Raw genomic sequence first — 27,186 nt, 5'->3', positions numbered from 1 at the left:
GAGTGCGATCCAGGCAGAGCAGGCAGGGGGTGAGAGAACAGGGGTCTCAGATTGTAAGTAAAGCAACAAAGCAGACAGGTTTCATTCTTTAGAGCAGGGATTCCCAACTAAACATATTATTCCATTACCACTGACTATCAGTTTAGAGACACAGGCGAACACAGTTCAGGTATTGCTTAATGTATATTAAAACACACCCCATTCAGCACAGCTGAAGAGTCTTTTCATTGCTTTGACCGAGTGATGTTTGGTTTATGAAAAAAAAGCTATAGCTTTTGCATTAGCCAGTAATTACAAAGTAATTTATCATCAAACCGAAAAATAAATATTTGCGAATGGATAGGCTGAGCATGACAAAAAGAAAAATTCTCAAGGCCAGAAGAAACCCCTGATCTTAAACATGAGCTGGCGCCTGTGCCAAGTACACTATTCAGGAATGGCAATATGACTCCCATTAAATTAGCAGTTTGATCCATTCCTGGTTTTGCTACCATTTTAACAGGACGCTATGCACAGAGCAGCAGATATATAGGGGCTCCAGGTAGGGTATGATTGAAACATTCATTAGGGTAAAAAGTACACCACATGTTCTGCAGTATATACTTTTCCCAAGCGTACACACTAAGTAAATCTGTTAACTGCAATATCAAGCAGTCCACATAAGTAAATGCAGAACCCTAAACTTTTGTCGATGTATAGTTGGACCTTCTAGTTCTGACAGTGAGCGTTTTGAAGTTGCGGATCGTTTATACTGCAGTCTGGGTGCTCTGTATGTAAGTGGCGGTGGTGACGCTCCAGAGTCCATGGTCTTACCCAGCAGCCCCTCACACAGGTACACCCTCATGCTGACGTCCTCCTGGGGCACCAGGGCTGATGCCTTCCCAGGGAGGCTCCCATTGCTGCCCTTCAACCCCGGCTTCAGCATGTGGGTTTTACCCTGCAGAGACGGAGGGGAAATACAAGGGTCAGAACAACATCGCAGGGCTCCTTCCAAACACAATCACCGGGTCTGGTCTCTTTCTAGGTCTGGAAGACTAAATGATTACTGTGATGTGGGCGATTGAATTAGATCATCTTGATTATTTTGTGAAAAATGATTATCTGTAAATCGTGTTTCAGACAGTCATCTGAAGCTAGAGAAGACGAGTGCTTTACACTACCAAGATGTTTTGTACAATTAAAACTGAGCACTGGTAAATCACTTCAATTCAGACAGTGCATGGCTTGAGAAATATGCCATAAAAATCGATAACTGAAAGACAGATTATCTTCCAAACCTTCACCCTTCCTAATCCTCAACTCTCAAGAACATGAACTCAAATCATCTGAGCTTTCTGACAGAGTGCCAACCAGTTCCACACTTCAGTTAACAATTACATCACTGCCACAAAACTCAAAGAAAGAACAGCTAGCAAAACTAGAACAGCGTTTTTTAGCCTGTCGAGCGTAATGGCCCCCCATTGGTTGCCAGGCAACCATTATTCTCACTGGACAGCCCTGACATGAGCTATTTTCTGATTCGGTGCCATCAGGGGAAAATCACATTCCCGTCTGAGATGCCATTACTTTGATGTGAATTCATTAAAGACCGTTTAGGATGACAGTGATGCAGTCAGAGGTTCTTCAAATTAAATCAAAACAAAAAGTAGCAAAGCACTCAGCTGGCTACTCACGAATATGGCGCTTGTGGCAGAGTTGGTCTCTATCTCGCTGTCCGACAGCGTTCCTCTGGACACAGTTAAGTGGGCCGTGGTCTTCCCTGGGGGTCCGTCCCCTGCGTTGCTGCTCATGTCGCTGTCGGCCCCCATGGTCTCCCCTGAGCTGTTGCTCACCTTGGACAAGGAGAGTAGAAAGCAGCGTCACAAAGAAGGCTTCTACAGTAATACAGGCAAGATGGGTAACACTGGGAAAGTGTTGCCTGAAACTGAAAACCACACAAGAACATCTCCGACATGAACTGCATTGTAATAGAACTTACCACTGTCTTCCGGAACAATTAAATACATTACATTTTCATGGTTGCAAAAAAAGAAGCACTTGAGTCAATGTTTCAAGTGGTTTATAGCTAGCCTGGGAAATAAGAGCAGTTTTTTTTCTGGCATGCTTTCAGGGTAATACATTCCACTCTGGTGCAAAACCCAGGTCTATCATTTGATTTTCTTTTATTTAATATGAATCGCACATGTCTTGTACTGAGAGAGGTTGAGGCAGCTTCTTCCAGGGTAGAAAGAGTCATTGTTTGATCTCTTGAGAGGAAGATTTAATTGCAACATTGAATTTGTATTAGCTTGAATGTCTCCCCTCTGCAGAGGGTCCTATTAATTACAAAGGCTGCCAGATGATTGATAGATATATACACACACACATATACACAAAATAATGTCATTTCATTTAGGAGAGAGATTTATGAATGTTTAAATGTGTTTAAATCAATAAGTGAACGTGTAGGAAATAAAGAACAATTAATCAACATTCAGGGTTTTCACAGGTGATGCACTGCCCACTCACGTCTGGAGCTCTAAGTTCAAGTCCACTTTGGTCGCTGATGAAATTATTGATAAATCAATGTAATATACACCCTCAGGACCACTAGGGACAAAACTATCTGTACTGGGAAGATAACACAAACATGAACGACTTGAAATCTGAATGAAGCAGTTCATTAAAATTCCCATCTTGGCCGTGTCCTACCACTGTGCTGGCCTCCGAATCCTGACTGGTGCTCCGTGTCAGCGCTGGATGCTTGGAGCTGGCACTGGACTCTGTGTCACTCTTCTGTGTGGGCAGAGAGAGAGAGAGAGAGAGAGAGAGAGAGAGAGAGAGAGAGAGAGAGAGAGAGAGGAGTGATCAGTGGGGGTGCGACTTTGCTTTCTCACTAGCTGCAACATCAGTGATCTCAGGGGCAGCACAGAGACACACCTGAGACCCTGAAGTGACGCTCAGCCCACTATCAGCGCTGATCTGAGACTTCTTCTCATCTGTATCCACCAGGTCAAAGAACTGCTTCACGCCTTCAGTTCCTGCAGAAAGAATAGCGTTACCAAGGGAACCAGGGGAGACAATACGGAGTGTTCCAGAAAGGAGTCATATGACCAGCAGCCACTTCAGCATGCACCAAGGAAGATGATAACCATTATTATTATTATTATTGATATTTTGTATTAACTTGTTTTATTAATAAGTGTCACTCCAATTTATTAGACTTGAGAAATGTATTGGACTTTTGATGACGTATCCAAGCCTTGAGGATCAATTCAAAGTTTTTAAAGAAAATAACCAAATGCAGGTTTATATTTAAAATATTTTTTGCTTCTTTAATACAAATCCTTTGCCATATTGACATCTTTTCACTAACAATAATGTTTTTTTTTGTTGTTGTTTTTTTTACAACTTACCAAGCTAACAGACTTCTAAAAACAAGGCATATGAATCTATGCTGAAGAAAGGGTTGTATATATTGATCAACCTGTCTGCACTGGTAGCTGCTTCTGTAGCTGGTGGTCACATACTTTTTCATTTCTTTAAGAAAACCAAGCTTTCAAAGTTTAGTACAGCTTGTGCCAATTAGTGGAGCCAGTGGGAGTTGATTTGTATTTATCTTCTCACACACTGCAATCTACCATCTGCCAACCCCAAGCTGTAAAGAACCCAAACTCACAGCTAGCAACCAGCAGCTACTTTCAAGCCTGATGCAAGCTGTGTTCAAAGGAGTCTTCGTCCTACAGGAATCTCCATGGGCTGGATCCCTGAGACAACCTTCTACCAAAATCTCGGAGTGCATTTTTAAACAACATGGCAAGCTCTCCTTTAGCAGCCAGGCTGGACAGATGCTAGGCTTCAAATCCCACACAATCCATCCACAAGCAACTTTAGAATTTGACTACGCAACCCGTGAAATAAGCACAGCTATAGAGGGTTTGCATACTGCACTGGACTTGATATTATCCAGTTGACCCTTACAAAATTTAACAATGCAGTGGGCCTGACTCAGATTACAGCAGGATCTTCTCTTCCTTTCGTCGCTTCATGTTCCTTCACATTTACCAATGGAGAGCACTTAATGAGGTCTAGAACTGGAACCTGTGCATACTGCAGTAAATGAGCGTGCTGTCGTAAACACAGTGATGATTCACACAGACATGGGCAAAATATGTTAGTGGTACAGTTACTGATACACCACGAGTCAGGCAAGGGATGCTTGTATTTCATATTTATTAATACTGGCTTTACTGTATTTGGTCGTTTTAGTTAATGATTCCCCAATCCATTCGGTGATTCTTCCTCAGACAGTCAAAGTTATTGTTTCAACCTTGCCCCGAGAGGTTGAGAGTTAATGCTTTATTTGCACTGGAAGGCAGTTTCGATTGAAATTCAAACATTGATATCCCAGTTAAAACAAAACCTGGATCGTTACTTGCTCAAGAACTAGGGTTGGTATCATGCAGTCGATGAAACGTTTAGAAGAATCACCACGTTCTAGCCTTACATACAGGTAAGACAGTCGTCTTACAGCATCCCAGTTTTGGAGAAAAAAAAAAAATCCCAAAATGTAAATGTTAAGAAATATTAGGAGATTTTGTCCGAAATATAAAACCCATTCAAGAATTGTAGCACTATATTAAAATTTGGGATGGTAGTCACCCTAACCAAGCGACATGCCTTCAATTTCCAATACAAATCGCCCCCTGCATCAATATTTTACATGATACATGGATTTATGTACATACATTTTGTAATGGGATTTGTCCAGCCTGGCTTTCACTGTGTCCTGCACGAGGAATGTTGATCTGCGAATCCAGCCCTTAGATTGCCATCTCTCCCCAGCAGGGGGTGCTAGTGCTGTGCTAGCGACTGGGTGAGCAACACGGATAGAATGAGAGCCACAAGAGAGAGATGCAGTGGGGGGGGGACGGGGGACACATCTTTCAGGCTTGTAGTCTTCCATTTTCTTAATGAAAAACTGACAAATTGAAAAAATGTGACATTTATGAAATAGTGTACGACTGCTATGGCTTTCAGTAGACACTAGCGATATCATTGTGTAGTTTTGCGTTCATATAGTTTTTTTAAAAAATTTTTGTCTCAAATTATATAATTCTAGGTGATGCCAAAAGTTTGGCCATAGCTAGATGGCTCTTAGCGGATTGGATTATGAATTGCTGTGCCTCTCATGGTTTATGTTTGTAAATATTTGCTCAGCCCACACAGTGGCCAGCACCTAGGGAGGAGAGGGTAGGGGTGGGGTGGGGACTGGAGGGAGGCTCAAAGTTGGCAGTATGAGAAACCTCGACCTTGTTTTCTTACTCTGTTTTTCCATAGCTTTTTGCTTTCTGATATCCTGGTGCTTGTTCCACAATTCTACCCAAGATGCATTGCAAGCGAGGAGAGAAAGACAGAGACCATCAGAGAGCATGGTTGGGCAGGCAGAAATGGAGGACGGCGAAAAAAAAAAAGACAGATGAAAAATCCAACCAGGCAACGAGAAACAAATTAAAAAAGCTGCACTTTATAAAAAGGTTCCTTATAAAAGCAGTAACAAATGCTTTGCTGAGAACGATTTCAAACATAATTTTAAATTCTCACTACAAAAAGGCAGAATGTTTATTACTGGGATTTGACTTAATTATGGGCATTAAAAAACAATTAATAGATTATAATGTACAGAATTAGGAAATAGAACACTGCATGGTATATGTATTCAACTTCAGCTTGACCTAGTGTCTAAGTTTTACCTTATATAAATGTTAACCAAATGTTACCAAATATATATATATATATATATATATATATATATATATATATATATATATATATATATATATATATATATATTTAATACACCATAATCTACCTGAAAATGTTGTGGATGCTTAAGTAAGTTGTATACAAAGCATTTAGTAACAATTTGCTGAGTAGAAACCTTAAAGTACAAAAAAAAAAAATGTATGGAGGACAAAATGTCCAGCCTGTCAGCCGTTAGAATGAGTCTTAGCTAAAGCAGTGGAATCATGACATGATGAGTGTCAAGAGACTTAGAGGTGCTTCAGCAGGGCAGAGGGCAACCCCAATAGTGTGGTGGTGTATACACAGCTCAGATAATGAGCTGGCAGTACCTGCTTCAGTACTGCAAGCACACTTGAGCCAGCGATCTGTGCTGCACCTCTGCTAGGATCAAGAGAAAATTCATTTGTGCCAGGCAAAATACAGGCAGTGCATGGGCTGACTGGACAGCTATTAAATAACAACACTTTGATTGCATTAAATCAGGCCAGTTAAAAGGTACCAGGGATTGCCTTCTGCTCTGGATGAGGGATGCTAGCATTCTATACCACCCCTGCCAGAAAACTACAGTAGCTATCTCGTATTTTGCAAGCTATGCTATTCCCCCTGTATTTATTTTTTTGCCTGCATATTACTGTTTGAGACTTTGTTTTGTGCGCAAATGTCCTTTATTTGTTAAATCAGTTACTGCAGATTTCACTTAAAGAACAAATCTGTTTCAAACATGCGTCTGCTCTTACAAATATACAAAAATGTGCTTTAAAAGATGTGTCTGTTCCCTCGCCTTTCTGGCACGTAAATGTGAATCCTCCTATAACTTTGTAAATAAAATAAATAACTGTGTGGGTTGCCATGGAGACAGGTGAAAAACATTCTGGGCAGCATGCCCCTCCTGAAGACGAGTATTCCCTACAAGCACATGCAGGTCAGTACACACCAATAGATGCTACAAAGTTTTCTTCGTTGAGACTCCTCGTGTCAAACTCTTTGGCCCCTTTCCCCCCAGAGGAAGAGACGGGAGGCTGGAGCTTAAGCTTGGGTACCATCAAGGTGCCGAGGGGCTTAGCTGTCTCCCCTTTGGGCGTTAAACTGTCCTTACTGCCCGGAGTCATCCCTCCTCCATCTGTGGGGCTCCGCTTGCGTTTGTCAATTTCTTGAGAGGAAGAAGAGGGGAGGAGAAGGAGTGAAGGGGGGAGAGGGAGGGAGGGAGGGAGAGAGAGAGAGAGAGGGGGGGGGGGGGATAATTGGTATATGCTGTTGTACTGTTACATAATTAAAAGCTGCTCTATCTCAGGAAATGGGAAAGGCAGCAGAACACACACTTCAGAATGATAATTCTTTGATTTCTAATTACTATAATGCATTTCTATTCTACAAGTGCTATCAACCTGGCTTATGATTATTCCACTTCAGTTTTAAACTGCGTACTTTCTCCAACGCGAAAACGCAAATGGAAAAGTTACATTGTGACATTTACCAAGTCAGTGAGAACTCACTTGGAATTTTTTATTATTATTATCATTATTATTATTTTTGTTTTTTTAATTAAGGGTTATAGTCAAGGTTCACTGTTCTCAGTAAAAGTTTTAGCACATACAAATGCTGCCACAAGATATGTTCACAACAGCCTCATTTTTGAAGTGGCCCAAAAAACACAAAAACAAAAAAAAAAAAACTCAAACAAACTATGTATTGACTAAGTTAAGCGGTGAGCAGATTTCATGCAGAGATTGACAATAACACAAAGAGCGTCTGTTTCTGAGATCACACTCTCAGTCATAAACCCTCTCCACAAAAGCACACAAAGCACAGTGTTAGCCTGCTTGTGAAATCAGAGTTATACGTGCATTCTTAAGCTATGCCAATATATTCGACATGTACAGAACTATAGTGAATAAGTGCATACTGTTTCCACATTGTACAAGTGAACATTGCATTGTACTATACGCATGATCTCAATATCTACATCATATATAGTACCTTCCTAAAATTACAACAATTAGAACACAGGAATAACACACAATTTACAAGCAAGAGACAGCTAGTCTGCCTGTCAATTCTCTCCTGGTTCCTATAAGCTGGTTAACCTCAAAATCTTAAGCCTTAAAGGATCCCAATCGTTCAGAATCAACACAGTGGCTCTGTAACCCATTCCAAACCCTCGCCAGTCTCAGTGTAAGCATGTACCCCCTACCCTCTTGTCCTGGTTTCTGTATCTGAGCTGCCTGTCCTGGGTTTCTACCTTTGGTGTAGTAGTGGGTGCGGGTGATCTCCAGCAGGCTGAAGACGCTGGCCATGCCCCCGACTCCTGCGTTGGTGTACGAGTGCTCCAGGCTGGACACCGCACACTTCAGCAGGTCCAGCATCCCCTTGTACACTTTCCGATTGATCTCCTGCAACCACACAGACACACAGATTAGGGATCAATGTCTTTCTTATTCATAACCCTCTAGCACATGCAGACACATTTTCTGAATGGAGGAAGATGCAATATAGTCAGAAGCAGTTCAATTACTACAAAGAATAGTGTCTTATGATAAAAACACATATTTTGCCCTTTGCACTTTCTGCAAAATAGCATTTATGAATGGATTTGGTTTGGCTTTTCATTCTGCACCTGTTCTTGTGGAATTTCGTTGCATGCCACTCTATGCCTGAAATGAGACAATTAAGCGAAGATCACCCTTAGTTAAGCCCATGCACCTAAGTATAACAGATGTGTAAATTCAGAGGCCCTGCAGACGCACATAGTCTGACCACTCACCACATCGTGAATGACCTCCTGCCGAGCATCCTCCTCTGATTGGATAGCCCGGTTCAGCTTGCTCAGCATGAAGACGCGCAGCTGCTCATTCTCCAGCAGGCGGCGCACTCTCTTCATGTTCAGCCAGCCCACGCCCTGCCCGTCCAGAACGTTCTGGACCACCTCCTTCAAGAACTGTTGGTTCTCACTGTCAGGCAAACAGAATACAACCGATAGATCTGTATGTGCTCCATTATCATGCCCAGCCAGGATCCATATATATGAAATTCAGCACCTGTTTTTTGGATTATCCCTTATAAAAGTTTTCCACAGTTACAGTACAGCAAAGTGTAATAATAAAGCATAATGCAAGGATGGTAAAGCATAGGGAAGCATTGTGAAGAATAGCGAGGTACGGTAAAGCATATTAATAAACATCTGGTTAAACTATGGGAAAATGCATAGTTCAACCAAACAAAAGATCAGTAAAACCTGCAAGAATATCATGCAAAAGCACAGTGCTAAACTTTTATAAGGGATATTATTAATAAACAGCACCCCATAGGAATGACAGGACATGACTAGAATCTGGATGACGAAAGCACTGTCTTACCTGGTATTGTTTGCTCTGCCCTGTGGAGAGGGAGACTCCTTCTTGATGGTTGGACTATGTTTTATGACTGAAGATTTCTGGTCCACCAGTGCTCTTCTGTTCCCTGCAAGAGCCACACAACCTGCGTCAGCTATCTTTGCAAGACCTTCTGCATGGTAAAAAAATTCAAAAGGTTTAAAAACTAGTAAAACATTAAAAACCATAAAAAATGACACTTCACCACCAAAAAACCCAAACACAACACACTGGCAGAAAACAGGCGTGGGTTAGAAATTTGTGCTGATTAAAAGAAAAATGTCTGTGTTAAAAAATAAATAAATAAATAAATAAATCATGCAGCACTTGTGAAAGAGACAACTAAGAAATAACGATATCATTTTCACGTGAGCACAAAGGGTTAATGGGAGAGCCAGGTGGTGGACATCATGTGACATTTACTGGCCAATGAGAGTGCAGCCTGATGAGGCAGGCATGGATGATGCTGGGAGGTTTTGTTTTTGTTTTTTTTTCACTTGTAACATGCAGCCCATGCAAGAAAAGACCCACCTTCACTACTCACTGTGCCAGCTTCAGTTATTATCTCCATTATAGTATTTAACCCAAATACTGGGATACAAAATCCACAATTAGTAAAAATCTCACTGAAGCCATCACAAAATTAAATATTGACAAGCAAAATATTATAAAAACAGCAAGCCAGAAAGAAAAACAAAAAAAACACAAGCGTACATGGAGCAAAACACATTTCCAGTCAAGTGGATTAGTAACGTATTTCAAATTTGACAGGTCATAAGAATCCAATTACTATGCTGAAGTTAATTTCATATACAGTACTGCAGCAGGGGGGAGTTTACAGAGCAAATCCGGGCATCTGTTGCCCTCGAAATATCAATCTTTTCTTTTTATAAATCTCTTCTATAAAGCTGTTTCATCTTCTTATTTTGTAAAACAATAACCCTCGTTTTAAATGAAGTTACAAGGAGTAGACACTGGATTTGTGTCGATTTATGGAGCCGTACTGTTCAAAGAATGTCATTCAATTAAATCAAAATGTTCTTTTCTTATACTGGCAAGGGCAATTCTTGTTAGACACATTTAAAGAATAAACATTACAGGTACTGTGAGGCTGATCATTGCAGCCAGTAGCCTGCTGGATTTTGGGATTGCAGCAACCGTTTGTTTTAAGGGTTAATCCTGGGACAACCACAAACAGAAGGTTGATGTAATACAGTTGAGTTGCCAGTGCTGTAAAAATGCCCTAAAAATATCTTTATGGCAAGGCATAGGTCATTCAAATCATCATCTTAGCCCCGTTAAGTACTGCATAAAACAAAAATCAAAAGACGAGTTATGTATGGCTGCTAATTCTGTTTAAAACCAACAACAACAAAAAACAAACCAACATGTTTTCTTTTGTCCCCCCCCCCCCCCCCCCAGACAGTTTTTACTCCTTAAAGTAAGAAAATAAAACAGCGCCGGACTGGAAAACTGTTTACGTGATAAAAACAAGAACGGCAACAAACAAAACAATGAAACCGACAACAAGCAAGAGTTACAGCAAGACACAAAATAAGGCAAAATAAAAGCAAAGCATGACAAAAGCTGCAAACGTTTTCTTCAAATGTGTGTATGTTAGTTATTGTGTTTGTCTAGAATACAGTCTGGTTGAGCAAAAGCACTACAAAATGATGGGAGAATGTTAACCTGCTCTATAGAGAGGAAGGGTAGTACATTCTAAGAGGCACAGCACACGAGCACTCAGAGCACTACTAAAAGCATAGGACATACCAGGACTCTCATCCTCAGCTGAATGATAGAGAAATGTCACGTCAAATCTGAATATCTAAAAAGCTGTTACTTCATTTGAACTTGACCTTTAAACAAGCTCGAGGCACAGCAAATAACAAATACAAAGCCTTTAATACCAACCTTCATCCATATCCTTTTCTACTTCAACAGTAAAGTAATCTTTATTGGGGAAAATGTGTAGCGGAAAACAAGAAAAAGGGAAAAGAAAAAACACAAAAATAAAATAAAAATAGCCATGTATTGAAATCAAGACAGAACAACAAACTTAAAAAACATGGTTTGTGTAGAAAGGCAGCAAAAAAGCTAGGCTTGTACACTGAGCTGCAACAAATCTCAAGACACACACAGCAGGGTAAAGTCAATATTTTGCAATTACAAGGAGCCAGAAACACGGCTAACTTCTTATACCAGTACAATATGTTTCAATAGGTCCAAACAGAAAATACTTCTTTATCTGCCAGGCAGTAAGTTGAAATACAGTTGTCTCAGAGCCAATTAAAAAAAAAAAAAAAAAAAAACCTGTGCAATTATCTGATATGAACTGGGCTGAATACACAGGATCTGCTAGTTTAGATGCAATAAAACCCTTAGATAATAAGAACCTTACTAGCCTCTGGACTATAACTTACTATATAATTACTGGCCAGGTTGGACTTTTTCAGACAGTTAGGGGCCTCTAACCCCCTTTTTATAAGAATCATTTTGTACTCATTTTTCAATTCTCTCTGACTCACCGCTGCAACCCTCGAACTAACTCGGGAGAGACGAAGACGAGCACTCGCGTCCTCCAAAACGAGTGCAGCCACATTCAGAACTTACAGGGAGCCAAGCGCTCCCCAGCTAACCCCTACCCTGCCCAGGCAGCGCTTGGCCAACTGTGCGCTGCCTCCTGGGAACTCCCATCCACGGTCGGCAGTGGCACAGCCTGGATTCGAACTGGCGATCTCCAAGCTATAGGGCACATCCTGCGCTCTGAGTCTTTACTGGAAAGCGCCACTCGGGAGCCCCTCTCTAACACTCTTAAGAAACACTACAACACATTACAATTTAATGACAAAGTCTATATTTCTGTCTTCAAAAGATATTAAAAGGAAAGGAGAAAGCAGTAGTTTACTCTGTTCAAACCACATCAAACTAAAGACCTAAAGTCTTGGATTGCTTTGAAAGTCACATGAAAAAAATGTTAAAAAAATAAATAAATGATAATAATGACAGAATGTTTTTGGGGTGGGGGAGTTGAGGAGAGGGTGTATACATCTCGGTGACAAGCAGGAACAGCAATGTGAAGAAGCACTCGCAAATCAGAGAACCAGGGAGCGGACGGTACCTTTGAGGCTGGGGAAAGGGGTGGTTTTATCCCTTGCTACCTTTGTGGGCAACGCCAAGTTGGAGAGACTGAAGCTGGTACTGTGGTTCTTGTACAAGTTACCTTTGGAAGAAACATCACAGGAGGATCGTTTAAGGACTGTACTTTTTCCAATAAACAATGCAACCCTTTCATGCATTACATTTTGAAAATAGCTTTAGTTTTAGGCAGATATATTTAATTGAAAAATGTTTTACATTTTTTTCAATTGGTTTATATGGGGGGAAAATATAATATCAGTATATAATATATACTGATGCTGGGTTAGGTCAGCAGTTCAAGCTTTATCTGTCTTTTACAACATTACAAGCATGTCTGGATCTCAAATACTTTGAGAATCAGATGGTGGTTAAAACAAAAATCGTACGCAAACCGGTTAATTTCTATTGTGCAAAGACAACCCCGTTGTCAGAAATGCCACAGTGCGCCCCACAGACAATGCTGTAATACAGCTGTGCACAGGGGGAGGCACATGGGTACAGTACTTCCTCCCATACTTAATAACTGCAGCATTGACAGTTGAATGGGAACACCACGTGTTTCTCACAGAACACATGTAATGCACTGCATGCTTTTAAAATCACAATGCAGTTGCTTCATTTAGCTTAGCTGAAAACGGATTAATGACCCTTCTATTGCTCACTCGAAAGCACTGTTTTAACACAGACACAACAGGCCATATTTTCAAAGCATTTACTCCAGTCTTTCGTTAATTAAAGAATGGAGAAAAGGCTTTGTAACTAAGGCTCAGTGCCCTGCAGTGAGTGTGTGAGTGCATTGTGGTGTGTGGGCTGGGCAGACTCACTGGCAAAGGACATGATTCCTCCAAAGCCTTCGTTGCTGGTGTTGGAGATGGTGGAGTTGGGAGAGCTGGCTCGGGAGTCGGACTCAGCGTCAGAGTCATTCGGCAGCTTCAGGCTGTTGGGGCGCAGGGGCTTCTGGGATCTGGGGGGGGTGTGGACAATGGAGGAGAAGCTGGATAAACTGTTCTGGGACTTGAATTACAGTTTAACTGTAAACGTTCCAAAGAGAAAGATAAAAGAGTCAATTAAATAATCAAACCATCACAGTAGCAATCTCGTGCACCACGGCTACGAATAACTAGATATGTGATCAAATGAATGCGTAGAATAAAAAGTACATTTAAGGACTGGTTGAATTTATTCACAATTTGAAATTAAAAATCTGTTACACACAGTTACAAGGTTTAACAGCAGTTCTGGAGTACGAGTTAAAAGTCCATTACGTGATTTTTTCTTTTGTCACAATCATGCAGCTTCTAGCCAAAACTGTGAGCGATGACATGTTTCAAACAGCAATATTCACAGCTTATTAATTTCCAGCCCTCGTTTCCATGCCACTATAAGGAATTGCCCCCTGCTCCCACGCACTTGTTCCCGTTGATGTTCTGGTTGAACCTGGGTGTGTAGCTCTCCCCCTGCTCCCCGGCTGTGTCCTCATCCTCGTCCGTGGGGAAGCCGTACTGCGGTTCGAAGTAGGGGTTGTCGTACTCGCGCTTCTTCACCAGCCCGTCAGCAGGGGGCGCCCCCTCGCCCTCCCGCCGCTCCAGGCTCAGTTTGGGGAACCGCTGCTGCATCCCCATGACTGGGAGGTGGTTCTGGAACCCGGGCTCGGACTTGTCCTCCACGTCCACACAGTCAGAGGACTCCTAGCAGTCAGAAGGCAGATCAACATAAATAAATGAATACATCAAAATAATTAAAATTACAAATAAAATTTTGAAGAAAGAATAAATAAATATCGGACCACTTTATCGACAAATGACATGTTTTAATATCTACTCCATAGTATATGTATATTTTTTTAACATGTGGACTTTTTCAGGTATTTGCTGTTAGCCTAGGATGTGCCTGTAGAACAGTGTCCAGGAGAAGTTACCTCTGCTAGGTGAGGCACTGAGTGAGTGGGCAGTGTGAGGGGGCAGGACTCACGTGGTTCACCCCCTGGATGACTGTGCTTGTGCTGGGGCTGGAGCTGGCCGTGGTGCTGGAGCTGGAGTGAGGTTGGATGTTGCTCTCCGGGGAGTTCTCGCTGTCCACAGCCTGCTCCTCAGGGTCAACCCGATACTCCTGGAAATCCTGAAACTCCACCTCACTGGCGTCTCCCAGGGCGGCGTGGGTCAGCGGGTCCACATCTGCAACAAACAGGACCCGTGTCTACAATTTGTAACTGATGTTTCTGTGATTTTCATTTGGCGTCAAGTAAAAACACAATATGGGTCACCTTTCTAAATATCTTGGATTAACAGACTGCTTCAAACAGTACTTCCGGCTTGAAAAATGTTTGTCGTTTGCAACTGAACCGCACTAGTGTTCAGAAAAACTAGGCCACTGTCAGGTGGGTTCGGATCGAGCTTGGAGATAAATTAAGCTGGCAGTTTGTACCCCCTGAACAGCTGCCAGTACTTACTGGGGGTGTCCCCTTTGATGTCACACTTCATCAATTCACTGACAAAGTCCCCAAGCGAGGAATAAGAAGAGCTGGAGTCATCATAGTCAACACTGTCACTCCCACTGAAAAGAAACCAAACAATACGAGTAAGAGTCAGTCTGCGTGAACTAAACGCTGCCTGTCCACTCAGAGGGTACAGATCCATCCACACACATTGTGAAACCTCCGAGCTGCCTGTTCACTCCAAGCTCACCTGTCATCAGTGGGGTCCGAGTCGTTGTCAGCCTCCCTCTCCAGGGGAGCGTTCATGGCCTCTGCAAGCTGGGAGTTCCCATCGTACACGCGGTAGTATATGGGATGGAGCTGGTGTGCGTACCACTTCGGCTTATCCCCAATTAGGGATGGGTCGTACACATCTGCAACAGAATAGGTGAACAGCCTGAACAACCACTGAGAATCAATACTGCATCTTATTGATTTACAAAGGTGCTCTCTCATGTATAGTAGAATAACCATTAATACTTGTAGTTAGTTACTGCCAGTTAGTTATCGTCCATGCTAGCCTTGCCCTGCTTGTAAGAGGGTGGACAGATAATACGCTCTGTGCCCAAAGGCGTGCTTTCCTAATACTCTGTGGCTGTTTAATGCATGGCTAACATCTTATAATGTTTGTAGATGCTTGGCAAGCTGAAATGGCAGAAATGCTCCCAACAGTGTAATACTATAATTGGAAACCTAAAAAAATAAATTAAAAAAGCTGTTAGTTATATTGCTGTCTGACACTGGATTGCAATGAGAGTTGAAAATCCTGAACTGTCCCAACATGTATTAGTGTACACAGAGTCATATGGTAACACTAATTGCACTGTATATAGATAGAGCACTGGTTATACATCCAATTGCTGGCACAGGGCTGGGCAAACACACTCGTCTAGCAGCCAGGCACAGGGCTGTGTTTACGAGTCTTACTGTTATGGATCCTCTGGAATGCATAGTTGGTAGGATTGAGGGACCACTCCCCGAAGTACTCCACTGCCTGGGTGTGGGACAGCTTCTCTGCGAAGACTGACTGCCTGGGTCTGGAGGCCAGGAAGGAGTTGGCCTGGAAAGCCACGACTGGCCGGGGGAAGAGGCGGAGGGTGCGAGTGTGCATCTGGAACCCCTGGAGCACGTTGGGGGAGTTGAAGAACCTCACCATGGCAATCCTGACAACACAAAGAGATAGAGAGATTGAGAGATGAGACTTGTTTATATAGCTAGCCTGCCTGACTGACTGACCTGCATATTCCTTGGCAGGCTATCAGACTTCGGATTTGCATATCATGTAAAACAAATATTGATATGCTCTAAATAAACCGATTTTTACTTTAGTTTTACAGGATTATGTACAGGTTAGCTGATGTGCTATAATATACTGCAATAGACATAGCAAGCAGGAAAATGTATGGGGCACTCGAGGATCAATGGAGTCAGTTTATAAAGGCTATATGCAAAATCTCACCACCAACTGGTCTATCAGGAGTCCAGAAGACAATTTCAAGTGTAAGGGGAGCGGTTTGCTATTTAGTAACACTAGTTAGGAGTCACGTTTACAGAGATATGATCTTCTCCCAAATCAGTGATCCATTATCAAACTAAATACATAAAACAAATGCGCAAACATGAGGTCATGCCCTTGCCTCGTGGCCACATCGACAGAGTCCACGTCGTTTCCGTAGATCAGAGGGTTGAAGTCGTTGGAGGGGGTGGAGGCCCCATCGTTCCGGACTCGGGCGGTGAGGAGCGGCAGGTCCTGCCCCTCGTGGAACTTCTCCAGGTTCAGGATGGGCTGGGTGTTGAGACTCATGCTGGCCAAGGCCTTGGAGAACAGGAGGGGGGGGGGGGGGGGGGGGGGGGGGGGGGGGTGACATCACAGCATTAGGGCATCGCCGCTGGGATACTGTACAGCTAATGTTCATTGTATATACATGAAGTCTGGATCACACTTCAAACCGTGAGACCGGCGTGGAGGGCTGTTTCTTGTCTCTCAAGTAATGTCTGCTTGTTGAATTCTTCTCAACTCTAGCTGGTTGCAAGAATGAAGTATGAACTAGCATTGAAACTGTGTCATCCTGTTAAACTAACTTTCTACTTTACTGAACCAGGGCCAATAAGGAATTGCTGTCAGTGTCAATAAATGGAAACTCACTCCTTCGATCCCCATATAGTTTTAAATTAGATCCTGGTTGAAATAAAGATCAGTTCCCTCAGTACTCAGAGCTAGGAGCCACAAAATATCTTCCATTCAGTGCATTTAATTAGGAAAGCCCCCCATTCCTCTGAGAACAAAAGACAACTACTGCAAAATGTGTTTGACTGATTGATAAGCGGTGTGACACATGAGTGAGCTAGTTAAAAAGGCATGGGAGACAAGGTGTAAAAAGGAAAAAATAAAAACAAACACAGCACACACTTGCATGTGAATGTATAGGCAAGCACACCCCGCCATTGACAAACAAGATGTCACACTGCCTGCCGCCTCCAGATTTCTATTCCCTTCTAATACAGTAAGAATGCAACTCAAGTACTCTCTGTCACCCTCCCAATTTCCAGGTATTTAGTACATTGTCACCAATCTGATCCAATGCATGTTAATTCGCTCCAAGGGAGTTGTTAGATTTACTTCTTGGATAATTACTGCTCTACATGGACACCCAATTGACTGAGACCATCGCCAAGGTTTATAACCTACAATAAAGATCCCATGGCTTTCAAAAGATCTTTGTGCCCTGGCTAAATCCTAAATCAGATGTATACAATTCAAGTCTGGAGAAACCCCCCTGTACCCTGGCTAATGCCTACTGAATTAAAGAGACACATAAGAAACAGGCGGATAGCTTACTGCTAAAGGTACAACAAAGCAAGCAAATCGAGATCAATAAGAAATAAGAACCTTGTTCTCGGAAGCGAAGAGCTGCCTTTGCATGAGAGTGGTCATGCTAACCAGACACTGAAGGAGAGAGAGAGAGAGAGAGAGAGAGAGAGAGAGAGAGAGAGAGAGAGAGAGAGAGAGAGAGAGGAAGATCACATGACAGCGCCAGCAGCAGGTCAACCACAGAGTGGACAGGAAGGACACATGATCACGGACACAGATGGTGGGGAGGGAGAGAGGTCACTGACTGACGGACAAGGCGAGAGAAACACAAAACAATACAGAACACAGGAGACAAAGCTGCACAGACACAAGTGGATTGCATAAAAAAAAAAAAGTACAAGACATTTCACCAGTTTCTTAAAGATCCTATGCTGTTATGCACTGAATGTCCAGCAGGTAGCGATAGCGTATATATACTTATGGTTTAGTCAAGTGTCGAGAGTGGAAGACAGGGAAGAACCCTGGTTTTTAATCTAAGCTTGACAACAGGTGTCTTTATTAAGATAAGCAGTATAGAGCTTTTGGGGGAAGAGACATCTACTCTCCATCACAACACTAGACCTCTAGAAACACACACAGTTCTGGAGACAGCAATTCATCCTCAGAGCAGGTAAGAAATGGCTCGATCGGAGGAAATATTGCTGCTTTCTTAAATCTAAACTGCAGCAGGACTCAATCCTTCTTTCTTTGCAATGCAATCAATCCCAGCTATTGCTGCTTCTCCAAAGCGCATCAATTTGAACACTTCTGTCTGGAGTTGCTACATAGGAGCCACCAACCAATTAGATCACCCCAGATACGCCAGATTAATGAACGAGGAGCACTGCTAGAGTTTACAGTATCGAAACCAAGATGATAAAGAACTAGGAGGGGTTGAGCATCCGAGATGCTGCTTCACAGGGGGACGTTTACATAGAAAACTTAACTAGGTGAAGCACAGGGAGAATCCTGAATACATCACATGTCTGTCTAGTTAGGGGAGAAGTGCATGTGTTTGTAGTGGAGAAGTTACTGAACACAGTGAAATGAAGAGCCCAAATCACTGTCAGTAACAGAGTTACCTTCTGAATCTAAGAAAAGCAAAGTGGGGAAAAAAAAGAAGAAAAGAAGCAGAAGACTTAGAAGTGAGAGAAGCATGTGAAATCAAAATTCTGATACACAGTAATCAAGGACATACTGCTCAAGGCTCGGTTCACAGAGCCTACTTAAAGACACTTCTTTACATGGAGGTTACGGAATCAGTTACCAAGCCACGTTTCTCATGCAGGATCAGCGAGATAATTTAAGACCAGACCCGAGAATCGGAACCAGACTAGCACTAATGGGCTGAATGGTCTCTTTGTTCTTATCAGTGCTAATTAGGGTCTGTGAAACCAGTCAACAGTAATGAACTGTGCTTTCCCTGAATTATTAGTGAAGTAAAGAAAACAAGAATTGTGGGTCATGGTACTGCACTAAACACACCTGCATCCACCTGAATGCACCAGGAGCTAAGAATGAGGCTACTCTGGACTACATCAGAGTGGTCACTATAGACAAATGGCCCTTCAAAACAGATGTGTAGGTGAGACTGTTCTTCTGTTTTAATTTTTCTTTGTACCTGTTTCAAGTGTTTCTTTAGTTCGGAGGCTTCTGGCTCCGGGAACACTGGCAGGAATTCTGCGTTATTGGGAACAGTCACCTGGAGGAATAAACACGACTCTTTAAACCAATGTCTGTGCAAATATATTGTGCTTGGAAATTCACTTCTCATTGCCTGAAAAACATATTACATTATACCTAAAAGCCCCGGGAGCAGTCACATTGACGACCACAAAGAAAACAACTGTATTGTGATTATACAGAACAGTATTCTACTTTATTATTTTTATTTACCAGTCCACAATGTGTTTAGCTGTAATCAGATTAATCTCTACTTTCTGCTCGAGTGAGTGACTGACAGTCTATTGTTTTCAATCAGCCTTTTAAAAGGCTGGCGCCTGCTTGCCAGCTGCGCTGTTTTGGTCAGTCGATCGGGACTAGTGAAAATAAATACCAGAGACCGTGGAGTTTTACTACACAACAAAATATGGAGTGGATGTTTTGAATCAGATGGCACAGAAGTATTCTGTGAAAGCTGGCTCCCAACGGTGGTCTGTTCAGGTGTTTTACAATGTATTGGATCTAGCAGCCATCAACTCCTGGGTACTTTACAAAGAATGTACAGAGAAGAATTTACCAAGGAGAGACTATATTTTACAGTTAGCACAGGAACTTCGCAAGAAGCATTTGGAACAGAGGGAGATTGTCAAGCGTGTACCCACAGCTGAAGCTTGCAACCCCATTGAGAGCTGCAAGAAACACCAATGCCAGGTTGGCAAGTGCAATAAAAATTAAACTTCAGACAGCTGTGCCCTGTGCAGAAAGGCGGTATGGAGAAGTGCGTTATCTGTATTGATTGTGAACAGCCTTAGACTCAAGGCAGAGGAATACCCTTTTGTCGAAAAAAGGAAAAATAAATTACTTTTTTTCATAACTTCTTGTGCTGTATGCTTCTTTTCTAAGTTTATTTATCTATGTTGTTCAGTTGCTTTTACTCATCTGATAATAAACCAATTGCTGTAGAAAAGTAAAAAATGTATTGCTATCGTCTGCGACTGTTTCTCCTTTCGTTATACTGTTTACAGTGTTTTGAATACAGCCATCAGATAGACTGCTGAGGGGCTTCTAGGTATGAGTATATCTCCGGTCCCTCTAGTGTTAATATGGTCAGCTAACCACACTTCGTACTGTATAGAACGCTGAATTAATGTCACATTACATCATTATCTAATGTAACCCTTTCAGTTCTGTCTTATCTTAGCGCCATATGCTGCTCTTAAAGTACTGACAAGACTTAAGTCCCATTTACCAAAATATGTTTAAATAAACAAAGTTATTTACAGTTCTCATGTATACTCAATAAAAAGCTTTCCTTTTGGAATTATGTAACTTGAATTTCACCTTCTTCAGTTTGACAGAAATAACTAAGAGTGAAAACAATATTATTCTACTGTGTTTCTTTCTGGGCATCTCATTAATCTTATCTTATTAAACCGATGAGCACTCTACTTCCTTGTGTATGGATCTGCCAGCCAAGCAGTTCGTCCCTGGAGTGCAGTCTAACCAGCAGCGCAGTAATTATCAGTAGGTCTAACCTTGTTAGTGTCGAGGTCCACCAGCCACACATCATCTGGCATCCTGAAATCGGATTTGTACAGGAAGAAACTGGAAGGGACTCCGATGATATAGGGAGTGGGAGCTAAGAGCAGCTGGAAGTAAAGGAAGTGTGCTGATCAGGGAAAGAGAGAAACACCTGGAGAGAGGTTCTTTTCAATTGCTTTAAACCTCTCTTTTTGTTTCAGGTCCTCAAATTAGCATAAATGTTATAATTACCAATACATTTTTTTTTTTTCAAAATAATGAAATCTGTAACTTGGGATCCAGAACATAAATGTGATTCCCTGTGCTCCCACTGAAGTGTTATCTCTAATAAACAGGCCACGCTGTCAGACTAAGACAAATCCCCCCCGTGTGTTTATATGAATCGTTTGTTAACAACAAATACTGTAGCTAATTCTAGCCTTATTTCTGATGGTTCCTGCGCAAGGCACCTGTTCTGCAGAGGCCATGCATGTGGGAAGCAGAGGGATCACAGGGAACATGTACTCCAGTGGGTAGATCATTGTGACAAAGGCCATGACGCTCATAGACAGGGCGTTGTAGTCTCGGGACTGAAGCACCACCTGTGGGAAAACAGACAAACAACTTCAACTCCGCTGTGACGAGTGGAAAAGGGAAAAAAGGTGCAAGGATTCAAAATGCCAATGGCTTTCTTCTTTAAGGATTAATAATAAAAAAATATCTTAACTTTAGAACAAGCAACGTGACAATAATTTGCGGTTTGGTTTACTTGTTTACTTTTCTATGCTGGTGACTGCAGCACTGCCTGAAGGAATGCATTACACTGTTTGTGCAGCAAGTGTTTTAACACACCGCAAAACAGCCCACTTGAAAGGGCAGTCTAGGATAAAGAACTCCACTCCTATACTTTCATATAACACACAGAAAGTAGTATTGGAGGTATAGCAGGATTCTTTCTGCAAAGTGACAGTATCTTCCAGAAAATCTTGTGACAGCTGCCATGAAGGACAATTTCTCAAAATCAAATTAATATTTCTGAATATTGCTGTGAAACACATTTGTTATGCCGGTTCTCAATGCAGTAGCTCAGCAATTCAAGGAATTACACACTTTAAGTTACTGTATTTAGAAACGGTATCGGTGTATTGAATTTACTAAGTGCTGGCAGACTGCAGAGTTAAGACAACTGCAAATCACAGTAGTACTCTTACAGTATCTGGCCACAGGGAGGCGCTGTAGGTACAGCAGTAAATAGGATGCTCTCTCTGACCTTGTGCTCCAGCAGGATGCAGCACAGGACCTGCAGGCATGTGTCGACGCCTAGCAGCTCGAGGGGCAGGTGCAGGGGGAAATCGACCAGCGAGAAGCGGGAGGGGTCAGGGAGGGCGAAGGTCAGGGCTGGCTGCAGCTCGGAGGGCAGCACCTCCACGTCGACACGCTTCTGCCCGGAGAGGGGCACCGGCGAGCGCAGCAGCCGATACACCCAGGACTCGATCTCCCGCAGGTCCTGCAGCAGCACGCTGCTCTTCTCCTCCACAGACAGCGCGCCTGTGAACACGCGCCACATTGTGTCCCTGCGAGACAGTGTGGAGAGGGGGGACGAGATTTCTTCATTTTGGCGTTCAAAGTTTGTGGATAATTACAGTTATCTAGTAGTACCGTTCCTTTATCTGTCCACCAATCAATGTTACATATTGCTTGGTGATTCTCAAAATACAAACCCCATGTGTACACACCCTTTATTGCACCAAATTAACACAGGTTACTGGCATCAAGATTTTACCAGAGCCACTGAGCTTCCTATGGTTTGCTTTACCATTCAACCTCAACATTGGAATTTAAAAGAGGAAGCGATTTTAACCATAAGCACCCAAAAACAACTTTGAAAGGTCAATGATCAACTGATGTTGAAAATGTACAAAAGGTAAAAGGGGTCTAATCTGATCAGCTCTCTGAGTAACTAGTACAGTGAGGCCATCTGGATCCAGCATCTGCTTTAATAAATACAGGCATGACACTTCCTGCTTTCCAGCCTATTGATCCCAGAACTGCAGGAGCAGCTGTGAGGGGGAGGAGGAGGAGGAGGAGGAGGAGAAGGAGGAGGAGGGGGAGGACTGCACAAAGCACACGCTGGGCTATTCAGTGGGAATACTTATGGAACTGGAGCATCTTTGCTTTATCGTTTGTTGATCATATGTCGTATGGTGGCTTTCTAAAAGCTTTCTCATAGATGTGCATACTATATGGTGAAAGCTTCTAAACGTACTGTATTTAACACCTTCATCCCTTTGTAGCTGCAGGAATAGGCTGCTAGGCTCTCGTGCGCTAGAATTGTCACTTTAAATGAGTGCAGCTAATTCACACTGTCATTAATCTGTGCAGCAGAGCGGTGTATGTGGAGGAGGTTTTTTTTTCTTTTTTTCTTTTCAGATTGACAACCTTGTAACGATGCTGCTGGTTCGGGACAGACTGATCCACCAATGTCAACTTCTATTACATGGGGAGTTCAAAACAGTCGAAAAATTTCACATTTTTAAAAAGGCACTGGATTTGATAATACCAGTAATCTTAATTGTCTCCCTCGATACCCAGTTACTATCACAGTGCTGCATGACTTCTACGATACAATGAAAATGATGCACCCCACTAAGCGCCCTCCCAAACTCCCGCTAGTGTATTGATCCAATAACCCCATTCACTCATTTTATTGATCGATTTATAGATTTTCTTTTTTTAAAACAGGCTACTATAAATAAACTGAACAGACTGAAATATGTAGAGCTGTGCTTATACTGGCTAGCTTCCCATGTTTAATGTCTGTGCCCAGATGGCTCTGAAAAAGCAAATTCAAGGTCCAATATTAAATTTCCAAAATTGAGCTGTCATCCGAAATTACATTTGGGATTCGGTCGGCCAGGGTGCACTCACCGCGCACCAGAGACCCCTGTAGACGGACCGGGGCACTCGAGGTGCCTGCATGGCAGGCCTGCAGCGTGAAAAGAAGCGGAGGGCTGACAACACACGTTTCCGAGGACGTGTGTGTTGGTCTTTGTCTCTCCCAAGTCAGTGCAGGGGGGTTACAGCGGTGAGCCAGACTTAAAATTGGGCATTTTAAAATGAGAAGAAAATGGGGTAAAAAAAATAAATAAATAAAATTGGGGGATTCCAAATAAAAAAGAAAAAAATTAACTCATGCTTGCAGACCTGTGTTTATTTGGTTTGTGAAACCAGCCACTCAACTTCTAGACCGTACTATACCTTGCATAGTTAGTCTTTCTCTGCCTGTAGCACTTGGGTAACACATAGCTGAATGAGAGAGTAAACGTGTTAGTCTCTACCCTACTACATGGATTAGTTATGCGGTAGCAGAAAACTCCTGTTAAGAAACCCAGATAAGACAACATTGGAGTCCTACATGTACTGTACAGTTTCAGCCTTCTCAATCTGACTAATACTATTCTCTGCTTCTGACATCGTACCGTACCCACCAACAGGTATGGTCTACACCAATTAGTTTTGCTTGCCCAGTATTGTGTGTATAAATACTAGCAGACTTTCCACATCTTTGCAACATTGCAAGCAATTATTCACAATCTGATCCCTGCGATTTATCTACTGCAATTAGCAATCGCACTGACAAAGTGGTTCAACAGCATCACAGCTCTAACTTCAGCAGAAGGCAAAAAAACAAAAAGACCTTTACCCCAAGAGCATGCAACTGTACTGTCAGTCAGCGGGTCTATTACTAAAACCAAACTGACGAATGCCCCGCCCCCCGCCCCCGCCCCCTGAGGGTCTTCAGTCACTCTGTGCAGGGCAATGAGGCGTAAAAATGAACATATCCTGCACAGTGAACACACTACAATTTATTACAGACAGGACAGCTTCATCTGGGGATACTTGTAAGAGCTGTGACAAAAATACGCAATCTAATAAGTTCTCTTAATAATGCCACTGCTTTATAAAATTTGCATTAGTAATTAACTAGTCTGTACCAAAAAGGTAGGCGACTACAATGGATTAAATTGTCATTTAAAAAGACATATTTTAAGATAAGCTTAATAATTACAGATCTCCTGAATAACAGCAAAGTTGACACAGGTACAGATAATACAGTATATACTGTATGCAGTAGATATACAAAGCTCACCCACCCCTCCAAAAACATACTGTACCCACATGAGGTTTCCTTTGTCCTTTCTACAGTAGCACATGTCACCTCTTTATAAACTGACATATGTGAATTTTCAAGTAATGAACAAACACACACTTCATTAAACCTAAGAGTCTTTTTGAAATAACCACAGCACTTCATACCAATTTCAAAGCATTCTCTCAGCCTTTGAGCTGCTGAAGCACTGGATGCACAGTCTAAAGCTTGAGCCTAGATGTGCCATTTTAGCTGCAACATGACTGACGCTGTAGTCTTGAAGGTTCAATAAGCACAAAGCCCTGTGTCAAATGTTTTAAATATACTTTCTCAGTCTCTGAGTAAATATATTGTGACTTGTGGAACTTCAGAATAAAAGCTTGCCTAGCATTAGCACACTATTCAAAACCACAATAAGCGCACAGTTACCGATGCTTTTGTCCTCGGGCATGCTGGTTTTTAATGACTCTCTAGTATTCGTTTACACACCCATACAGATCGCTGTACCACTGTATGATGTTTTTCCCCCATTACCATTTAGGACAAAAATGCCCCTCATAACAAGCAGTTACTTTCAGGACTTTAAAACAAGCACAGCTGACATCAAACAAACAATGATACTACAAACCCTCAAGAAACACACAGCCCTCAACGCAATTCAGCTACTATTAAGTGTTCATTTGCTTTGTCTGTGTGTTCTAGTACCACGTTCACCCAAGCAGTCTAATATGAGATCTCTATTAACCTGGTCCTTAGCTTGGTTTACAGTGGGAGCAACATTGCATAAAGAATGTCAAACCTGACACCCAGTGCCCAAGCTCTCCAGACAGGGGGACTCTTACCTTTGTACTCCCTTCGGGATGCCTGCTTTCTTGGTCAGCCTCTCGCTGCAGGAGTCGACCATCCTCTTCAGGATGTTGAGACATTCCCGGAAGGTTGAGAAGAAGGGGTACTGGCTCAGAATGCACAGGGAGGTCAGGGTGCTGTTCCGGTTCCTCTGGGCGAGTTTTGCACAGCGTTTGCCCCGAGCTGACTTGTTAACGTCTGGGGTGGAGTCTGCGCTGGCCGGCTGGAGTGAGGAGCCGCTCTCTGAGCTCTCGTTGCCGGTCTCTTCGCTGGAGGCAGCATTAGCGGCGGCTGCAGTGGTTTTGCTCTTCTCCCGGCTCCGGTGGCGCTTCTGGAAGGAGCGGTAGAAGTTGACACAGATGCCATAGTGCACCACGCCCGAGTCCTTGTCAGTGAGGGTGAAGACGAAGGAGGTGTCATCCCGCAGGCTCATGCGTTTCTGCCGCACGCTCAGGCATCCCTCCGGCTGGCAGAAGAAGACCACATCAGGGGGCAGCGGGAATTCATGGTGGTCCTCGAGAGGGTAGCGGCGCAGGAGCTCCGGGGTCTGGACAACACTGTCGCTGCTTGGCTGCCTATAGGCCCCCCACCACGAGGGAGACGGAGAACATAGGAAGAACAAAAGAGGTGGCATCAGTACCACATCAAGACTACTGTGACTTTGTAATTTAGTGATTGGGCTTTGGGAATACTTCATACAAGCTGTCATAGAGGCTGCCTGACCGAAAAGGTTGAGGTTGAAACTCACTGCAAGCTTGCACTCACCTGACTCCAACTACGATCAGGTAGTCCAGTAATCGAGGGCACTCTTTCCTTTTTAGCATTTTCAGACGGCATCCACTAGGTCATCGCAGCTTCGGCAAAACAACAGCTCATTGGCCAGCAGCCGTCCAATCCCTGAACTGCAGTCTTAACTATGCGGAGTGGCTCGAAAGAGGATTGTGCAGTGCATTCTGGGTGCGAGAGTGGGGTGCTGGGCTGTCAAACTGTAAACATCTGAAAGAGATTGAGCAATTTGATATGTAATCCGTTCTTAACATTATCAACAATCTTTATAAAAAAAAAAAAACAATATTAATAGACACAGATGCAGGTTGCTCTCAGTCCGTCGTATGCACTAATGTTTAGGCATGCACAGTTTTAAATGACTGCTGCTGTAATAAAACTATGCAAACCGACACATCAAGATCCGTCATACAAAACAGTGTACAGAGAAGACTGCACAGCACTACTGTATTATATGGTGGGTAAACCTGGTTCCACTGTTATATATTATCATAAAAAAAGGTGTTTCAATCAACTGCCATAAACTGCCACTGTATGACTTGCTGATCAATCCCCAGCCAGTAAATTCCCAATTAATACTGAATTATTTTACTACTGTATAATG

The 27,186-nt window shown here is 42.7% G+C and overlaps 1 protein-coding gene across 48 annotated transcripts in view; it reads right to left on the bottom strand.

Moving 5' to 3' along the window:
- LOC121295100 (MAP kinase-activating death domain protein-like) overlaps nt 1-27,186 on the bottom strand; it is a 54,116-nt gene that overhangs the window by 15,585 nt on the left and 11,345 nt on the right. For 6 of the 48 annotated variants that reach the window (XM_041219482.1, XM_041219490.1, XM_041219459.1 and 3 more), the window contains exons 2-23: nt 26,562-26,792; nt 25,793-26,371; nt 22,071-22,374; nt 21,271-21,402; nt 20,815-20,928; nt 19,239-19,319; nt 16,404-16,582; nt 15,694-15,929; nt 14,978-15,140; nt 14,743-14,846; nt 14,265-14,467; nt 13,704-13,981; nt 13,118-13,257; nt 12,274-12,375; nt 9,138-9,240; nt 8,546-8,732; nt 8,024-8,174; nt 6,719-6,934; nt 2,920-3,020; nt 2,692-2,775; nt 1,674-1,832; nt 814-937 (exon numbers count right to left, since the gene is read on the bottom strand). In XM_041219482.1, coding sequence (XP_041075416.1) covers nt 814-937; nt 1,674-1,832; nt 2,692-2,775; nt 2,920-3,020; nt 6,719-6,934; nt 8,024-8,174; nt 8,546-8,732; nt 9,138-9,240; nt 12,274-12,375; nt 13,118-13,257; nt 13,704-13,981; nt 14,265-14,467; nt 14,743-14,846; nt 14,978-15,140; nt 15,694-15,929; nt 16,404-16,582; nt 19,239-19,319; nt 20,815-20,928; nt 21,271-21,402; nt 22,071-22,374; nt 25,793-26,371; nt 26,562-26,620 — 3,799 coding nt within the window. In that variant the 5' untranslated portion in view covers nt 26,621-26,792. Of the gene's footprint in view, nt 1-813; nt 938-1,673; nt 1,833-2,691; nt 2,776-2,919; nt 3,021-5,304; nt 5,359-6,718; nt 6,935-8,023; nt 8,175-8,545; nt 8,733-9,137; nt 9,241-9,683; nt 9,744-11,066; nt 11,106-12,273; nt 12,376-13,117; nt 13,258-13,703; nt 13,982-14,264; nt 14,468-14,742; nt 14,847-14,977; nt 15,141-15,693; nt 15,930-16,403; nt 16,583-17,656; nt 17,714-19,238; nt 19,320-20,814; nt 20,929-21,270; nt 21,403-22,070; nt 22,375-25,792; nt 26,372-26,561; nt 26,793-27,186 lie in introns of all 48 variants that reach the window. The other 42 variants (XM_041219438.1, XM_041219442.1, XM_041219449.1 and 39 more) reach the window with 16 other exon arrangements.

Source organism: Polyodon spathula, chromosome 19 (genome assembly GCF_017654505.1).
Source record: "Polyodon spathula isolate WHYD16114869_AA chromosome 19, ASM1765450v1, whole genome shotgun sequence".
Lineage (NCBI taxonomy): Eukaryota > Metazoa > Chordata > Actinopteri > Acipenseriformes > Polyodontidae > Polyodon > Polyodon spathula.
Note: the sequence above shows the minus strand (reverse complement) of the source record. Positions and strands in the feature narration are given on the sequence as shown.